This window comes from Grampus griseus (assembly GCF_964374135.1).
Source record: "Grampus griseus genome assembly, chromosome: X".
NCBI classification, from domain to species: Eukaryota; Metazoa; Chordata; class Mammalia; order Artiodactyla; family Delphinidae; genus Grampus; species Grampus griseus.
The window spans coordinates 67,914,498-67,933,391 of NC_138999.1; the positions used below are offsets into that span (position 1 = coordinate 67,914,498).

The 18,894-nt window shown below is 35.2% G+C and overlaps 1 protein-coding gene across 1 annotated transcript; it reads right to left on the minus strand.

The window, feature by feature from the left end:
- Nucleotides 1-12,017: 12,017 nt before the first annotated feature.
- On the minus strand, nucleotides 12,018-18,708 carry HMGN5 (high mobility group nucleosome binding domain 5; the record flags this gene model as incomplete). Its single annotated transcript, XM_082646842.1, has 6 exons — nucleotides 12,018-12,647; nucleotides 13,976-14,125; nucleotides 16,047-16,100; nucleotides 16,348-16,377; nucleotides 16,921-16,950; nucleotides 18,694-18,708. The coding sequence occupies 6 exons, from the start codon at nucleotides 18,706-18,708 to the stop codon at nucleotides 12,018-12,020; spliced, it is 909 nt and encodes a 302-aa protein (XP_082502968.1).
- Between the last annotated feature and the right edge of the window lie 186 nt (nucleotides 18,709-18,894).

Genomic DNA, 18,894 nt, shown 5'->3' on the forward strand with positions numbered 1-18,894 from the left:
TTTAATTAGATCCCATTTATTTATTTTTGTCTTTATTTTCACTACTCTAGGAAGTATATCCAAAACAATATTGCTGTAATCTATGTCAAAGAGTGTTTGGCCTATGATTTCCTCTAGGAGTTTTAGAGTATCTGGTCTAACATTTAGATCTTTAATCCATTTTGAGTTTACTTTTGTGTGTGGTGTTAGAGAATATTCTAATTTCATTCTTTTACATGTAGCTGTCCAGTCCCAGCACCACTTATTGAAGAGACTGTCTTTTCTCCACTGTATATTCTTGCCTCCTTTGTCATAAATTAATCGACCATAGGTGTATGGGTTTATTTCTGGGCTTTCTATCCAGTTCCATTGATCTGTATTTCTGTTTTTGTGCCATTACCATACTGTCTTGATGATTGTAGCTTTGTAGTATAGTCTGAAGTGAGGGATCTTGATTCCTTCTGCTCTGTTTTTTTTCTCAAGTTTGCTCTGGCTATTCGGGGTCTTTCGTGTTTCCATACAAATTGTAAATTCTTTATTTCTAGTTCTGTGAGAAATGCCATTGGTAATTTGATAGGGATTGCATTGAACCTGTAGATTGCCTTGAGTAGTATATTCACGTTGACAACATTGATTCTTCCAATCCAAGAACATGGCATATCTTTGCCCCTGTTTCTGTCATCTTTGATTTCTTTCATCAGCGTCATATAGTTTTTGGAATTACATGTATTTTACCTCCTTAGGTAGGTTTATTCCTAGGTGTTTTATTCTTTTTGATGTGACAGTAAATGGGATTATTTCTTTAATTTCTATTTCTGATCTTTCGTGGTTAATGTATAGAAAGGCAACAGATTTCTGTGTATTAATTTTGTATCCTGCAACTTGACCAAATTCATTGATTAGCTTTAGTAGGAGGATTTTCTATGTATAGTATCTCGTCATATGTAAACAGTTACAGTGTTACTTCTTTTCCAATTTGGATTCCTTTTTTTTTTTCTCTTTTTTCTTCTCTGATTGCTGTAGTTAGGACTTCCAAAACTACATTGAATAAAAGTGGTGAGAGTGGACATCCTTGTCTTGTTCCTGGTCTTAAAGGAAATGTTTTCAGCCTTTCACCATTGAGTATAATATTAGCTGTGGGCTTGTCATATATGACCTCTATTATGTTGAGTTATGTTCTCTCTATGCCCACTTTCTGGAAAGGTTTTGTATCATAAATGAATGTTGAATTTTATCAAATGCTTTTTCTGCATTTATTAAGATGATCATATGGTTTTTATTCTTCAATTTGTTAATGTGGTGTGTCACACTAACTGAATTGTGGATATTAAAAAATCCTTGCATCCCTGGGATAAATCCCTCTTAATCATGTCGTATGATCCTTTTACTGTATTTTTTGGTTCAGGTTGCCAGTAATTTGTTGAGGATTTTTGCTTCTATATTAATCAATGATATTGGCCTATAATTTTCTTTTCTGTGTGTTATCTTTGTCTGGTTTTTGTATCAGGGTGAGCGAGGTCTCATAGAATATGTTTGGAAGTGCTTCCTTCATCCTCTGCAATTTTTTGGAGTAGTTTCTGGAGGATAGGTGTTAACTATTCTGTAAGTATTTGGTAGAATTTGCATGTGAAGCCATCTGGTCCTGGACATTTGTTTTTTTGGAGTTTTACCTCAGGAAACAAGAAAAATGTCAAATAAACAACCTAATCTTTTACACCTAAAGTAATTAGAGAAAAAAGAACAAACAAAGTTAGTAGAAGGAAAGAAATCATAAACATTGGAGCAGAAATAAATGAAATAGAGACAAAAAAACAATAGAAAAGATCAATGAAACAAAAAGCTGCGTCTTTGAAAAGATAAGAATATTTCTAAACACTTAGCCAGACTCATCAAGAAAAAAAGAGAGAGCTCAAATCAATAAAATTAGAAATGGAAAAAGAGTAGTTACAACCGACACCACAGAAATACTAAGGATCATAAAAGATTACTACAAATAACTATATGCCAGTAAATTGGACGATCTAAAAGAAATGGAGAAATTCTTAGAAAGGTACAATCTCCCAAGCCTGAATGAAGAAGAAATAGAAAATATGAACAGACTAATTACAAGTACTGAAGTCGAATCTGTTATTACAAACTTGATATAATTATCTTCCTTATTAGATTTCTGAAAGAGTGCACAGGAGATTAAATTTTTGACTTTTCACATATGGAAGCATGCTTATTTTACTCCCATACTTGACTGATAAATTGTCTAGATATAGACTTCTAGGTTGTAAATTAATAATTCTGAAGTCATGATTCATTGTTTTCCAGCTTCCAGTGCTGTTGTTCAGAAGTCCTTTGTCATTCTTATTCCTTCTCTTTTGAATGTGAACTGGTTTTTATATGTGTGTGTGTGTGTACACACACGCACGTGTGCTCATGCAAACAGGCATGCATGCATGTATGCATGCACCTGCACAAAAGACAGAAAGGGGGTAAGGAGAGAAGGAAAGGAGAGGGAATGAGAATTGTAAGTTTGAAGGTGTCCTTTTTTTTTTTTTTTTTTTTTTTTTGCATTACGCGGGCCTCTCACTGCTGTGGCCTCTCCCGTTGCGGAGCACAGGCTCCAGACGCACAGGCCCAGTGGCCATGGCTCATGGGCTGAGCTGCTCTGCGGCATGCGGGATCCTCCAGGATTGGGGCACAAAACCATGTTCCCTGCATTGGCAGGTGGACTCTCAACCACTGCGCCACCAGGGAAGCCCTGAAGGTGTCCTTTTAATCCATAATATACTAAAACTTCCAGATGATGTCCTTTGACATTTTTCTTTTTTAATTCATTATGATGGGCACTTGATAGATCATTTGAATCCAGAAATTTAGTCCTACAAATGTTCTTGCATTGTTTCTTTGATAATTCATGTTCCATTTCTTTTTTAACAAAGCATCCCCAAATTCAATAGCATAAAGTAAATATTTATTATTATTTCTGAAGTTTTTGTGAGTTTGCAGAGATCACTTGAGTGGTTCTCAGGAGTCTTTCATGTGGTTACAGTCAAATGGTGGTAGGGGTTGGAGTCATCTGAAAACTTGACTGGCTTACTGTCCATGATGACTTCTTCATATATGTGTCTGGCAACTCAGCTGAGATGGCTGAAATATCTGAGGGTCAGGCAGTCATTTCCTTCCATACACAGGCTTCTTCAAAGCATGGTTATATCGGGGTAGTCAGATCTCTCACATGGAGGCTGGATTTCCCCAGAGCACACATTCCAAAGGTGAGCGTTCCAAGAATTAGGAAGCAAAAGACACTCATCTTTTTAAATCAGTTGTTCTCAGCTGGAGGTTATTTTGCCCTTACCCCAGGGGATATTTGGCTATGTCTGAAGATATATTTAGTTGTCACAAGAGTAGGGGGGAGGGAGGGTACAACTGGCTTCTGGCTAGCAGAGGCAAGGGATGCTGTTAAACAGCCTATGGTATACAGGACAGCATCATACAACAAAGAATTATTCAACCTCAAATGTCAAAAGTGCCAAATTTGAGAAACTTCATCTTAAAATTTAGGCTCAGAACTGGCACAGCATCACTTCTGGCACATTCTAGGTTAAAGCAGCCATAGGCTAGAAGTTGGGTCACTAGAGACTTTGGCACAAAAGGGGTCTGAATTCAGTGATACCAGGTACAACTAAGGATGAAGGTAAGGTGCTTTTTGAAAACATCACAGTGAATTAATTGAAAGGGTACATAATAATCAATGAGACCATTATATTTAATTTTATCTGTCAAATTGGAGAGTATTTTGAATGAGCTTAACATTAAACCCATGAACTTTGAGTTAGCAGATTGCCCTCCATAATGTGAGTGGGCTCATTGCAATCAGCTGAAGAAAAAAAAAGACCGTCTTCCCTGGGGAAAAGGGAATTTTCTAACTGACTGCCTTCATGTGAACCATTGGTTTTCCAGGTTTTCCAAGCCTCTGGTCTTCAGGCTGAAACTGCAATGTCGACTCAGATCTCGAGCCTATCAGCCCATATGACAGATTTAGAATTGCCAGTTTCCATAATCATGTGAATCAATCCCTTATCTCTCATTCCCCCCTCTTTCTCTTTCTCTCTCTCTCTCTCTCTCTATCTATCTATCTATCTATCTATCTCTATATATATATCCTTCCTGTTGGTTTTGTTTCTCTGGAGAATCCTGACTAATACAGAAACACACAGCGCCCATTTTTCTTGGGTTTTCAGAATACCTGTAGTTAAACTTACACATCCAGACAGGAGTTTGAATGATTTCTCTCCAGAGAAACTCATTAGCTGAAGAGAGAAGGCTCATAGAGAATGACATTGGTAGATCTAGCTCATGAAATGGCCAGACTCCTACATATCATCTCATAGTGCCATTAATTGACAAGCTCCACTTAACCAGCTTTTTTAGCGTCTCATTCTTAAATTTGAATGTTACATATTTTAAATCACCAGGAATTTGAGGAAAGACACTAACATTAAAGGCAGATACTAAAATAAGCCAAAAATGAGGAGGGGAGGACCTTGGAGGGAATATAGCAACCCAAGAAGTAGAAGAAAACTTAAACAAAACAAAAACCAGAAACAAATTGTTGTAAAATTGATACCAGAAGACAGAAGAGAGAAAATGTTACATCAAGAAATAAGAACAGCGTGATATGCAGAAAAGAAATAAAAAAGTATAAAATTCAATAGACATTTTGATGAAAATATAAAGACATATCCAAGAAAGAAGAAAAAGACAAAGAGAAGAAAGATAGGAGAGAAAAGGTTTGTTTTTTTTTTTTTAAATAGGGGATCAATCCAGAAGATCCAACATCCATGTAGTGGGAAGTCTGAAAACAGAGAATGAGGAAATGGAGAATTATGGTAGCTAATCTCCAAAGATGGCTCCCCCATGAGCCATGCCCCCCTGTATTCATGTCCGTGTTTATATTCCTTCTCTTGGATTTGGGTTGATTTTTTCATTTTCTTTTTGACTAATAAAATGGGGAAGTAATACATGGCTTCCCAGGCTAGGTCATTAGAAAACTTGTAACTGGTGTCTGGGTTTCTTGCAACACACATTTTAGGGGTATCCAGCCACCAGCCACCTTATAAGAAGTTAGACCACCCTGAGACCACCATGCTGCATGGGTTAAAAAAAAACATCCCAATAAGTTAGCCATGTGAAAAATCATCCAAGCAGTATCCAAGCTGAAGTGTAGACAGGTGATTGAAGAAACCATCCTAAATGTCTGCTCAGTTAAGCTTTCGGTTGACTCCAACCCCAAACACTATGTGTCTATAATTACATGGGAAATCTTAAGTGAGAAACTCCCAGCTGAGTTCAATCAACCTAAGTGTCTAGGTAAGTGGATTGACACCTCTAATCACCTACAAGTACTAGCTTCTCCCAGGTCTCTGTCTTTCCATCTTTTAGCCACCTTACTATTCCTCTATAGCATTAACAAAAATTATAATTATATAATTATTTATGTGATTGAAAAATATATTGGTTTCTTCTGGTGCACTGTAAGATCTATGAGGGCAAGGAAGATCCCTATTTTCTTCACAGATATAACCCCTGTAACCTAATTGACACATAGTAGGTACTCAACAAATATTTATTGACTAAATGAATTAAAGAATCTAAGTTGTAACACTGGTGAGTGACGTCATTTCTCATTGAATTTCTAAGAGTATTTTTACAAAACAAACAAAAAATCCTACTGTGTGGAAAATGCTTGTGGATTAAGCCTATTTGAGAGATGGTATAACTTAGTTCAAATCCTGGAAACCATGGATTTGCCACAAATAAAATAAATTGATCAGCCTTTGTGCTTAGTTTCCTTATCTATGAAAATGAAGATAATAATAGTACCTGCCTCATAGGGTTGTTATATGTAAATGTTTCTTTACATATATGTGTAACATATGTAACATGCTTAAGAAAGTGCCTGGCACATAGTAAACACTTTTATATGTGTTAAATATTTGAAGAAGTTATTTCAGCCTTGGTCAGAATTCCTAATCTATGTGAAAAAATAGCCTTTTAAGCCACTGATACTAAAATATTTTGAAATCATTCATCTCACTTTGTGATTTCCCCTTCCTCTCTTCTCTAGAAAACACACATGTGCGCACACACACACACACACACACACACACACACACCCTCTCCCATTATCTGATCTGGAACTCAATTTCTATAACCACTGGAGTTCGTTCATATTATTTGGTAAATTACACAAAGCCTGGACTGCAGATTGCAGTTACTAAGGAATTAAATGCATATGTTGTCAAGTAACAAAGTAAATCATAGTTTAGGTTTTTAAGGAATAATTAATTTTTATGAATTTAATTTTTAACTTCTAAAGAAAGGAAAACCATTTTGATCAACACTATTATGTTGTACTTGATATAAATATGTAAAGATAATGTTCATGGGAAAAACAACATTTAAAAAAAGAGACTTTATAAAATATGTAATAAACAACCAGAATGAGCTGTAGTTACAGAGAAAATATGTGAAAGAAAATGATTGTTACTCCATATAAAGCTGGACTTTTTCCTACTTACTATTTTCCAACCTAAGAAAGTCAACATAATCTGAAAGACTATTCACGTCAGGCAAATAAATTGATAGTTAATAATATTAAATCTATGTATTTTAAGATAAAAAACAATCATATCTATTGTGTAAATATCACATTAAAAAACCTCTTCTGTATTCTAGAAAAATACCTTCACACAAGTCACTTACCTACTGCACGGTTTAGATTTAACTTAATTTTAGCACAGGAGGTTGTAAACTGCAGCCGATTTGGTGGGCTTTTTCTCCGTTCCTTATATGCTAAGCAACTTGTTCCAACAGTTCTGCTTTTAAATTTTGGACAATTGCCACAATTGTATCTTGAAGACAATTAAATTTTTAGGACCAAAACATTATTATTTGAGGATTTTCAAAACCCAATTTTTAAAGATAATATCAAGATTTATCTGTGTGATCTCAGTAGGTAATTAATAACACCTATGATTTATGAGATTAGACTCCAGCTCTGACATGCCTTTGTTCTATGTCTCCCTTTCTTCATACCACCCTAAACATGGAATTTTTATAAGGATTAATAATGTTCAGCATGAAACATTTTAAATATTAATGGGAAGCATTAAGGGCAGTCCTTATACAGCAGATATTCCCCTGAAGAACTGTGTATAAATACTCGTGTTTTTTTTCATGGTACAACAATAAACTGAATCAGCTTCCCATCTAATTACAATATAATTTCAAAGTTTATTCCCATTAATTTTTTTTTATTCTGAGGCATGCCCTCAAGCTTATGAATGGGGCAAGCCCTTTAAAGTAACAACAGAAAAGTTTAGATGAAAACTTCAGCACTACATACTCAGAAAATCAATTATTGTGTTGAATCAATAATATGCTACCAAAAACTTGTGCTGCCAATCAGATACTTAACAAAAGATGCTTCATATTACTGAAGAAACTCCAAAAGTACTTCTTGAACACCATTTCTCTGTGGGGTTCCCTGAAGATTTTTTATACCCTTATTTATTTCTCCCCATCTTTAGTGAAGATTGTTCTGTTTTGTAGATTTATAATTTATATTCACTTTCACTTATAGTCATGGTGTGCTGTCTCTATAAATTAGCACTCCCCTACTCCACTCCTCCCCCCACACCTTACTATCATTGAGTTTTTTAGAAGAGAAATTGTGTGAAGCAAAGTTTTGATGATAAAGGGAAAGTAGGATCCAATTAAAACATCAAGAAATAAAACAATACAAGACCAGAGGAAGAAAATTTACTTTAGTATCATAGTGTGAAACAATGATCCTCCTATAGTATACCATGGCATTTTGTCATATGAACACTTTATTATAGAGTTAAGATAATGTTGTAAGGTGAAGGCACCTACCTTCTTTATGTAGAGGGTATAATTTCACAGGAAAATTAAGATTACTCATTACCACAGTTCTGCCAGTCACCTGGGATGTGTTTTTAAAGAGGAATGCAGGATTGTTACTTTAATTTTAGCCTTAGCAGTGAAGGGGATCAAGGTGCTTAAAACAACACATTTCTGTGCTGGAAGTTGAGTACAATTTTTGTGGTTGCAGAATATGGCTAGAAACTGGGGGATCCAGGCAAGTTACCTAGATATTTAACCAGCCCATTTAAGTTGGTTTTTATTACTGTAGCATTGTAGTAAGTTCTGAGACAGAGTAGGAAATGGTGCAGGGCCTGCCAGCCTTGGGAAAGAGGTAGAAGCAGAAGTCTATCCTTTGAAAACTGGACTTCTGAACTTGTGTATTTCCTTTTTTTATTATTAATATTTGAGAAGCCAGGGAAATTAGGCAGAAAGAAAGAAATAAAGGCATCCAAATTGGAAAGAAAGAGGTAAAACAATCTCTATATACAGATGACATGATCTTATAAATAGGAAAAACTCTGAAGAAAACACAAAATACCTGTTAAATATAATATACAAGTTCATGAAAATTGTAGGATATAAGATCAATATTCAAAAATCAGTTGTATTCTGCACACTAGTAATGAACAATGCTAAATTAAAATCAAGAAAATAATTCCAGTTACAGCTTCAAAATGGATATAATACTTAGGAATAAATTTGATCAAGGAAGTGCAAGATGTGTACGTGAAGAACTACAAAATATTGTGGAAAGAAATTAAAGGCACCCTAAATAAATGGAAAGACATCCTGTGTTCATGGATTGGAAGACAATTTTGTTAATATGGCAATGTTCCCCAAATTTATCTGCATATTTATTATGACCCTTATCAAACGCCAAATGCCTTTTTCCTTTTTTTTTTTTTTGGTAGAAATGAACAAGCTGATCCTAAAACTCATAAGGAATTGTAAAGGACTGGGAACAAACTTGGAGGACACATACTTTCTGATGTCAAAACTTACTCTAATGCTATGGTAGTCAAAAGTGTGATACTGACATGAAGAAAGACCTATAGATCAATGGTATAGAATTGAGAGTCCAGAAATAAACCCATACATTTGTGGTCCATTGATTTCTGAACAGTGCCAACACCATCAAATGGGGAAATAGTCTTTTCAAGAAATGGTGCTTGTAAATGAATGAATATGGGACCCTACTTCATGCCATACACAAAATTTAACACAGGATGGATCAAAAGCTTAAATGCAAGAGATAAAATTATAAAACTCTTCATACGGGTATACATCTTTGTGACCTGGGGTTTGGTAACAGATTCTTAGATATGTCACCAAAAACACAAACAGAAAAAGAAAAAGTAGATAAATTGGATTTAATCAAAATAAAAAAAAAATCTCTGCATCAAAGGATATTATCAAGAAAGTTAAAAGACAGCACATAGAATGGGAAAAATATTTTGCAAATTATTACACCTGATAAGGGACTTGTATCTAAAATATATACATGTCTTACAACTCTGTACTAAAAAGACAATACAAGTGAAAAATGGGTTAAGGCTTTGTTAGACATTTCTCCAAAGAAGTTATCCAAATCACTAATAAGCACATAAGACGATGCTCAACATCACTAGTTATTAGAGAAATGCAAATCAAAACTACAATGAGGTATCACCTCACACTGGTCAGAATGGCCATCATCAAAAAAATCTACAAACAATAAATGCTGTAGAGGGTGTGGAGAAAAGGGAAAGCTCTTGCACTGTTGGTGAGAATGCAAACTGATACAGCCACTATGGAGAACAGTATGGAGGTTCCTTAAAAAACTAAAAATAAAATTACCATATAACCCAGCAATCCCACTACTGTGCAAATACCCAGAGTAAACCATAATTCAAAAAGATACATGCACACCAATGTTCATTGCAGCACTATTTTCAATAACCAGGTCATGGAAGCAACCTAACTGCCCACTGACAGATGGATAAAGAAGATGTGGTACATACATACAATGAAATATTACTCAGCCATAAAAAGGAACTAAATTGGGTCATTTGTAGAGACATGGATGGACCTAGAGACTGTCATACAGAGTGAAGTAAGTCAGAAAGAGAAAAACAAATATCATATATTAACACATATATGTGGAATCTAGAAATATGGTACAGATGAACCTGCTTGCAAGGCAGAAATAGAGACACAGACATAGAGAACAAACATATAAACACTAGGAGGGAAAGGGAGGTGGGATGAATTGGGAGATTTGGATTATACACTAATATGTATAAAATAGATAACTGATGAGAACCTGCTGTATAGCACTGGGAACTCTACTCAATGCTCTCTGGTGACCTAAATGGGAAGGAAATCCAAAAAAGGTGGGATATATGTATACATATAGCTGATTCACTTTGATGTACAGCAGAAACTAACACAACATTGTAAAACAAATATAACCCAATAAAAAATTTAAAAATAATAAATAAAAGATAATACATAGAATGGGAAAAAATTTTGCAAATTATTACATCTGATAAGGGACTTGTATCTAAAATATATACATGTCTTACAACTCAGCACTGAAAAGACAGCCCAAGTAAAAAATGGGTTAAGACTTTGTTAGATACTTCTCCAAAGAAGTTATCCAAATCACCAATAAACACATGAGAAGATGCTCAACATCATTAGGGAAATGCAAACAAAAATTACCATGATTTGATCACCCCCAAATCACCCCACTAGGATTTCTATAATAAAGAAGACAGACAATAACAAGTGTTGGCAAGGATGTGGAGAAATTAGAACACTCACACGTTGCTGGTGAGAATACAAAACGCTGAAGCCACTTTGGAAAACTGGAAGTTCCTCAAAAAGTTAAACATAGAATTACTAAAATAATCCAGTGGTTCTACTCCTAGGTATATAACCAGGAGAAATGAAAACATACATGTACACAAATGTTCATAGCATTATTCCTAATTGACAAAACATGGAAACAACTCAAATATTCTTCAACAAACAATGTAGTACAATATATTATTCAGCCACAAAAAGAAATGAAATACTGATACATGCTACAACATGGGTGAACATGAAAAACTATGCTAAGTGAAAGAAGCCAGACACAAAAGGCCACATGTCACATGATTCCATTTATATGAAGTGTCCAGAATAGGCAAACCCATAGAGACAGAAAGTAAATTAACAGTTGCCAGAGACCAGTGGTGGTGCCGATTGTGGGGAATGGACAGAGACAGCTAATTGGTACTTTGTTTCTTATTTTGGTGATGAAAATATTCTGTAACTAGATAGTGGATAGTGATAGTGGTTGCACAACATTGTGAATATAGTAAAACCACTGAACTGTATATTTTGAAACGGCTAAAATGGTGAATTTTATGTTATGTTTATTTTATCTCAGTGCAAAAAATTTTTTAATGTCTTTGTGAACCTCACAATAGAAAAACTGAAGCATTATAATATTTCATTAATTACATTTTTGGAGTTATAACAAACTACAATAATCTTTGAAGAGAATTTTTATTAAGATAAATCCAGTAAAATTTTTTGAATACACATATTGTCAGAACTGCCCTTCTGAAATAAACATTTGTATTTCTTTTAAAAATGGAATTACAATTTTATTTTTTCCCAAGCTAATATCAAAGTTATACTTGGGAAAGATAATTCTAATTCTTAGCATTACATGAAAATAGTTCACCTTCTTTATAAAAGTAACCTAGAGAACCACAAGAATGTTTGAGGAAACTCTTTTGGGATCTCTCCATTTTGTGAAATTATCATATATAGGAGTAAAATTAAAAGTCAAAGATTTAACACATAACTTACAGAAAAAGTGTATTCACTGACAAAGTTGAAAACATATTTTTTCTATATATTCCACTATTATAATTACAAAATTTATAGATAAAGGTTTCATGTTAGAAACTTTGTGACTAATAACCAGTATGAAGATGTTCTGAAATTAAATTGATGCTAAAGAAAAGCTGTGTTTATAAAATATTTGATAAAAATATTCATCTCTCTTAACATTACAACATGAAGGTACATATTACCAAATTATGAAACCATATAGGGCAGCTTTAAAAAACACTCTGAAACTCTACTTTTTTTCCATCTTCTTTTTTGACCTCTTTTCTTTCGGCTATTTCTTTTCCAATTTCAGCCTTGCTTTCATCTTCTTTTCCATCTCCTCCATCTTTCCTGTCTCCTTTTCCATTTTCTTCCTCTTTTCCTTCTTCCTTTTTTCCATCTTCTCCTTTCTCCTTTTCATCTTCCTTCTCATTTACACCTTTATCCCCCTTTCCATCTTCATCCTCTTTTCCATCTTCATTCTCTTTTCCATTTCCTTTCTGTTTTCGATCATCTCCCTTTTTTTCATCTTCTCCTTTATCTTTTCCATCTTCAGATTCTTTGCCATCTTCTCCTTTCCCTTTTCCATCTTCACCCTCCTTTTCATCTCCTGTGTCTTTCTTGTCTTCTTCCTCTTTTCCATCTTCTTCTTTCTCTTTTCCACCTTCATCTTCTTTTTCATATTCTTTCCCTCTTCCATCTTCTCCTTTCTCTTCTTCCTTGTTTTGATCTTCTCCATCTCCTTTCTGATCTTCTTTTTCATCTTCTTTTCCTTCTGCTGCCACTGTTCCTTTCTTTTCTCCTCTTTCTTCTTTGATATCTTCAATTTTTTCTTCTTTTATTTCCTCTATTTCTTTTTCAGAAGCTGATGTCTATATATAGAGAGAAAAAAAACAAGATTATATTTGTAAATTTGGAACCATTTTCCCTAAATACTTAGGATTATATCTGTTTTATGGAAAAAATTATACTTCATCTATAAGAAAGTAATTTTCCTGTGGAAAAGGCCTCCTAAACAACACATCATAAGGAAACCTTATAAGAAATAGGATTAATTAAAGTATCTCCACACAAACATGCACAAATAGATATTTGGAACAATAAATTTGGGGAAACTTATTCATATAAATGATTTTCATTACAAATATGAGGAAACAGAGTAAATACAGAAAAAATGAGTAGCATGCATGTAAACAAAATATATTCCTTGAAGAAATAATACATTTTATTTCTATAATGGTGAGATTTAGGTTTACTTTGTAAAAAGTTATGTGAAAAGTCTTCTACCATATATCATAGGATCACTTAGAAAAGATTTTCCCTACATGCATAGGTCTGGTTTATAGATTTGGCACTAAATCTCATTTTCATTTTTTTAACTACAGTACCTAGAAACATGGTATGCTAAATATGTAAAGCAAGACCTATTGGAAACATACATAATGATTTGTTTTGCAATCTGAAGAGGAAAGAAGAATCATATATGATCTTGCAAAGATATTTACAAATAGCCCATGTGCTGACAAAAGCAATAGAGGATTGGTCTATATTTAATAAGACAGTCATTAGATTATTAATAAGTCATAATCTCTGGCATTGTTCTATTAATATCAATGCTAACACACTGCTCTCACTACCCATACCTATAAATTCTCAATTTTAAATTTGTTTTCTTTCTTTTCCCCTTATATACCATTATACTAGATGCTATAAACAGAATGTTTGTGTCCTCCAAAATTCATATGATGAAACCTAATTTCCAATGTGATGATATTTGGAGCTGGGGCCTATGGGAGGTGATTAGGTCATCAGAGTAGAGCCCTCATGAAAGGGATTTATGTCCTTATAAAAGAGACCCCAGAGAGCTCTCTCACCCTTTCTATCATGTCAGGACACAGCGAGAAAACTGCCATCCATAAACCAGGAAGCAGGTCCTCATCAGACACCAAAAATGCTGGTGCCTTGATCTTGGATTTTCCAGCCTTCATAACTGTGAGAAATAAATTTCTGTTGTTTATAAGCCACCCATCTGTGGTATTTTGTTACAGCAGCCTGGACAGACTGACACTATGAAGCCATACTCATTTAATGTTTCTCAATGTTTAAACTACAAGACAAACAAGATTTCTTCCAGTGGCACCCATTGTTAAACATCCAAATGGACAAAACTGTTAATATTGGAAGATACCTCTATAAGGTTGGCTTCTCCATTTTCAGCAGTTTCACTATTGTATTCTTCTTTAACAACTTCTTTCTTGGTTTCAGCTATGGCTTTGGCTATGGCTTTGGCACTTGCATCTGTGTTTTTTCCCATCATATCATTTTTTGCCTTCATTTTCTGTCCAGCAAAACAAAACAATAAAAAAATAAATACACAATTTAACTGAGGTGTTGATTAAATGGCCTGTTATTTTACCAGCTGTTGTAATAATTTACAGAAAAGCTTTAAAATATCCATATAAACTTAATATCAACAAAATTATCACTTGACACTTTCAGTGTCATTATAAACCTGAAATGGTATTAAAATGAATAATATTCCTGATATGAATCAAAGAAAGTTTCTTTTAGGTGAGAAACAACAAGTTAGAATGCTGACCAGTGGCTACTCAGGGCCAATTGCTAGCATCAGGTTACACTTTGGTAAATTAACTTTCTTTGACTAGAGGGGACCAGTTTATCCCTGTCATGTCTAATAATTAGCAACAGGGTTTTTGACTGCTGAGCCTCCATTGGTAATAATTAAGAGAAATACTATGTTAGGGAGAGCAGCAATTTAGATATATTTGAAAGAGGTCACCTGGGGACATTAGTGATTCAATATTTGGGTCTACAAGTTTCTGAATGACTTGAATCATAATTTCTTTACCAAGAAAGCTCTTTGCCTAAGTGTGTATGTAGTAGAAAGAACACTGGGTTCAGCATCCAGCAAACATGTGTTTTAAATCTGGATCTGTTTCTTACTTGATGTGATCTTGAGCAAAAGCAGAAATCCCTTTGTGTTTATTTCTTCTTATGTAAAAGAGAGTAATACCACCTACCTACAAGGATGTAATAAGGAGCAAATGATAAAATATATGTGAAATTACTTTAGAAACTGTAAAATGCAATATAGATATGTTATTATTCTTTGAATACATGAGAAACTGAGAGCCAAGGAGCATAAAGTGTTTTAAAGTCCATGATTCTATATTATCTGTTTTATTCTATCACTGTCTTTTATTTTGAAAGGAAATAAACAGTGTTTACTATTTTAACAACTTATAAATTGAGTACTTAATTTTATAAATAGTGACCAGGAAATGCAAAATAGAGAAAAACCAAAAAGAACTTTTCTCTTCAGTTGTCACTTACTATGATTACTAAACCTATGGCCATAGTTTTAGCAATATCTTTTTTTTTTTTTTTTTTTTTTTCCGTACGCAGGCCTCTCACTGTTGTGGCCTCTCCCGTTGCGGAGCACAGGCTCCGGACGCGCAGGCTGTGTGGCCTCGGCTCACGGGCCCAGCCGCTCCGCGGCACGCGGAATCCTGCCGGACCGGGGCACGAACCCGCGCCCCCTGCATCGGCAGGCAGACTCTCAACCACTGCGCCATCAGGGAAGCCCCCTCCTAGCTTTAACATTTTATGATGTTAAGAATTCAACTTATCCTTAAAACATCAATCATATCTCAATAAACCAGTTCTAAAAATGAAATACGATCATATTATATTCACACATATTTACACATAAATAAATAAATATAAATATAGGGGGAAAGTGAACTTAATATTGAGGCTATTTCTAATGTCTTTAAACACAACATTAGAGTACAGAAGCCTATATGAGATCAACTATGTGAATTTGAAAATAATGTATGTGAAAGCACTTTGCAAACTGTAAAGTATTATCAAATGTTAGTTACTATTATTATCACAAAGCATTACTTTTGTTACTAGAGTTTACACCTTTTGTTTCCCCAGGAGTACTGGTATTATGACTATATGACGTCAAAAGCACGTATGTTTTATGGATCTAGCCAACTAAAATTTTGTTTTGTCTCTTCCTAATGAAAATGCCGAAACACAGCAGACAATCACAGAACACAAACAAATATTTCTGACTCAAAGGGCTGACATGTACCATATGGTATAATGTATAATGTAATATATCACTAACTGAAAAGAAAATAAAGCAAAATGATCAACTGTATGCCTTTCCGAAAAACTATTTCTGAAGAAAAGCAAGTTTCTCTCAACATTGTATGCTGAATATTTACCCTTGGAGTTGATGTTCTTTTGGACTTCAACTCTGGTGTAATGGGCACAGGCAACTGGGGGAAAAGAAAGAAGAAATCATAATTGAAGACAGATCACTAACAATGAAGTTCAGCCTCATAATTAAAATAAATGGGTATAGTTTAAATTGAACACTAACATAAAAACATTTCCTGGTGAGAAAGTTTTTCTTAAAACATCAAAAACAAATCTTGTATTAAATAACTAGTATTGTCTAGGACTCTCTGAATTTTAAAATTACATTTTACAATACATGGGCAGCTTTTTAAAAAGACTACTTACAGCAGACAGTCTGGCTGATCTTCTCTTTGGCTATAAGTTAAAAATAATTATTAGTTAAGAGAATTATGGATACAGAAAACTAGAAATATTTATATTGTGAAAATATTTAGTGTACCACTAAGTACACATTGTCATTAAGAAGCATTGTGTACTTGATTTAAAAATATCATAGTAAAAATATAAGTTTTGATTTTTCCCTCCTCTGGACCCTTCATACAGCTAAGGAAAAAAGAATCCCAAACTAAATTTCAATTGCTAGGCTAAAGGAACACAAAATGGCTAGTAACAAGGAGTATATTTATAAATGAAAATACAGCCCCTTCTTGCAAACTGACAAAGCAATTCTTTGGCTTAAAAGGAAGAAGCTCTCTCCAGATCTTAAGCACAAGGTCCTAAGTTCCATGGAGTTTGGAGTTTTCAATACCTACTATATTTCTGAGAGAGTTCACTGGCATACCATATTGGTACTCATATGGTACAAATATACTAACCAGCATTTAGTTTTTAGCTGCTTATGTGTCAAGTTTATAAACCAGGTGAATTTTTTCAGATTCTAAAACTAAAGAAACTCACCTCCTGCCTCATATCACCTTGATCTGCAGCCTATACAGGGGAGAAAACCACACAGAAATAAGGTCATCGATATAAACATATACTGATATATCCGAAAATATTGCCTATAGATTGCAGTTGCAATATAACAGCTTTACTTTTTCCTGGATTCCTGCTCAAGTAGCCACATGTTAGTGCCTAGTAGCCTGCTGTCTACTAAAGTGCAAATTTGCACCAAGATGTAAATGAATTCCCAAGACATAAGTTTATACAACTGATAGTCAATTTCATCATTTTGTGTAAATTGCATTTCCTAAAAACAAACCTTTTTAATTTTAAAATCCACCTGTTGTAGCCAGGGTTAAAGCCAAAAAGTGTGGTAGCGGGCAGAATGAAGGCGGAGCTTCATGCAATCTCCCTGTCCGTTTAGCTTTATGCTCGAGATGCAATTGTACTTATCTGATCCTCTCTTCTAAATGGACTATTCTCCCCTCCAAGTTGTGCATACAACTACAACCCCCACAATGCCCTGGTGTGGGGGAACCCTCTTTGTTACAACGTCAATGCGTTATTCTGAGAAGCCGGCTGCGGATTTTAAAACTTCCCGCCACTACCTGCTACAAGGTTGCTGTCAGCTCTGTAAAATAGCAAGACCCATTGCACAAGCCTAGAAAAGGGCAGCGGCGGGAATCTCAGGCAGGGGGATGCTGATTATAAACCATTGCTTTCCGTATCTGAGCAGCCCTTTAGCCTGGGAATTATCGAGCTATTGCACGAGTCATACAGCCCCAGAGGACCGGGGAATTTCAGTCTTGTTCCTATGTTCTAAAAATATGGAAGGCGGACGAATAGATAGGAATAGTACCAAAACAATCATAACGCCTTACTTAGCACAGTGTTTTACAATTTTATCAAGCAACGAAACAGCAATCGATTTCACTTCTAAGGGAACTCCCCCCCACCCAAAAAAAAAAAAAAAACAACACCGAGCGTGAATTTATTTCCCGTCCAAGAGAGAAACCACGATCTTTTAAGTGAGGGTTTGCAGGAGACTTGTAGCCCTTGAATAGCTCATATCAATTCTGCGCGTCCAAAGTGAACAAATCCATGCTACCCTAACATCAGCAATAGTTTATCTGACGCATTTCCCTTGTCATCCTTCCATCTTTAGACAGTGAGTGAGCTTGGAGAGTCCCAGATCTCTCAGCTCCAAAGTTGCTAATTACAGCTGTGAATCTCTCCCTTCTCTAGGACAGTTTGAAGTCTGCGCCGCCTAATGGCACAGGATTACCATTGCATAGCCATCTGGCATGACAAGAAGCGGAGGAGGGAAAAAAAGGAAAAAGAAAACGGGAAGAACAAAGGCAAATACGGGAGAAAGCCATGGCTTTCGTTCCCCCAAACTGGACGGTTCCCGGAGAAAAGCTGGAGGCTGAGGAGGAAACTAGTGCATGGAAGTGTGGTTGGGAGAAGTCTTCTCCAATAGGGTAAACGGAGGAAGGGGGGGTGGGGTAGGAAGCGACAGCACAGCGCTATGACTGTTTGTAATTCAGCATGGAGACACCTCTCAAGTGATTCTTACCCTTAAACAAAATAAGTCAAAAGTGAACTACTAGTTGCGTGAGAGACCATCCTCAACCTTACACCAACCGATACCTGCCCTTCCCTCCCCTTCCATTCAGCACATCACAAAATCAAACTAGAAGTCAAAATGCTTTTTTAAAAAAATCTCTGCCGATTAGGAAATATGTATTTCAGTCTCTAATCCCCCTTCTATCTTCCTATTTCACTTACCTTTCTTTTGGGCATTGTTGCAGCTCTCTAGAGGAGATCTTAACAGCAGGAAAAAAGCCGAAAGCAGTCTCTACCCGACAGCTCAGAGAGCAACTGAGTTTTCAATGAATGAACTAATTGCAGCACGACCTGTGCTCGCCTCCAAAAAAAAAAAAAAAATCCCTCGTTATTGGCAACATTAAACGCACCAGACGCAACCAA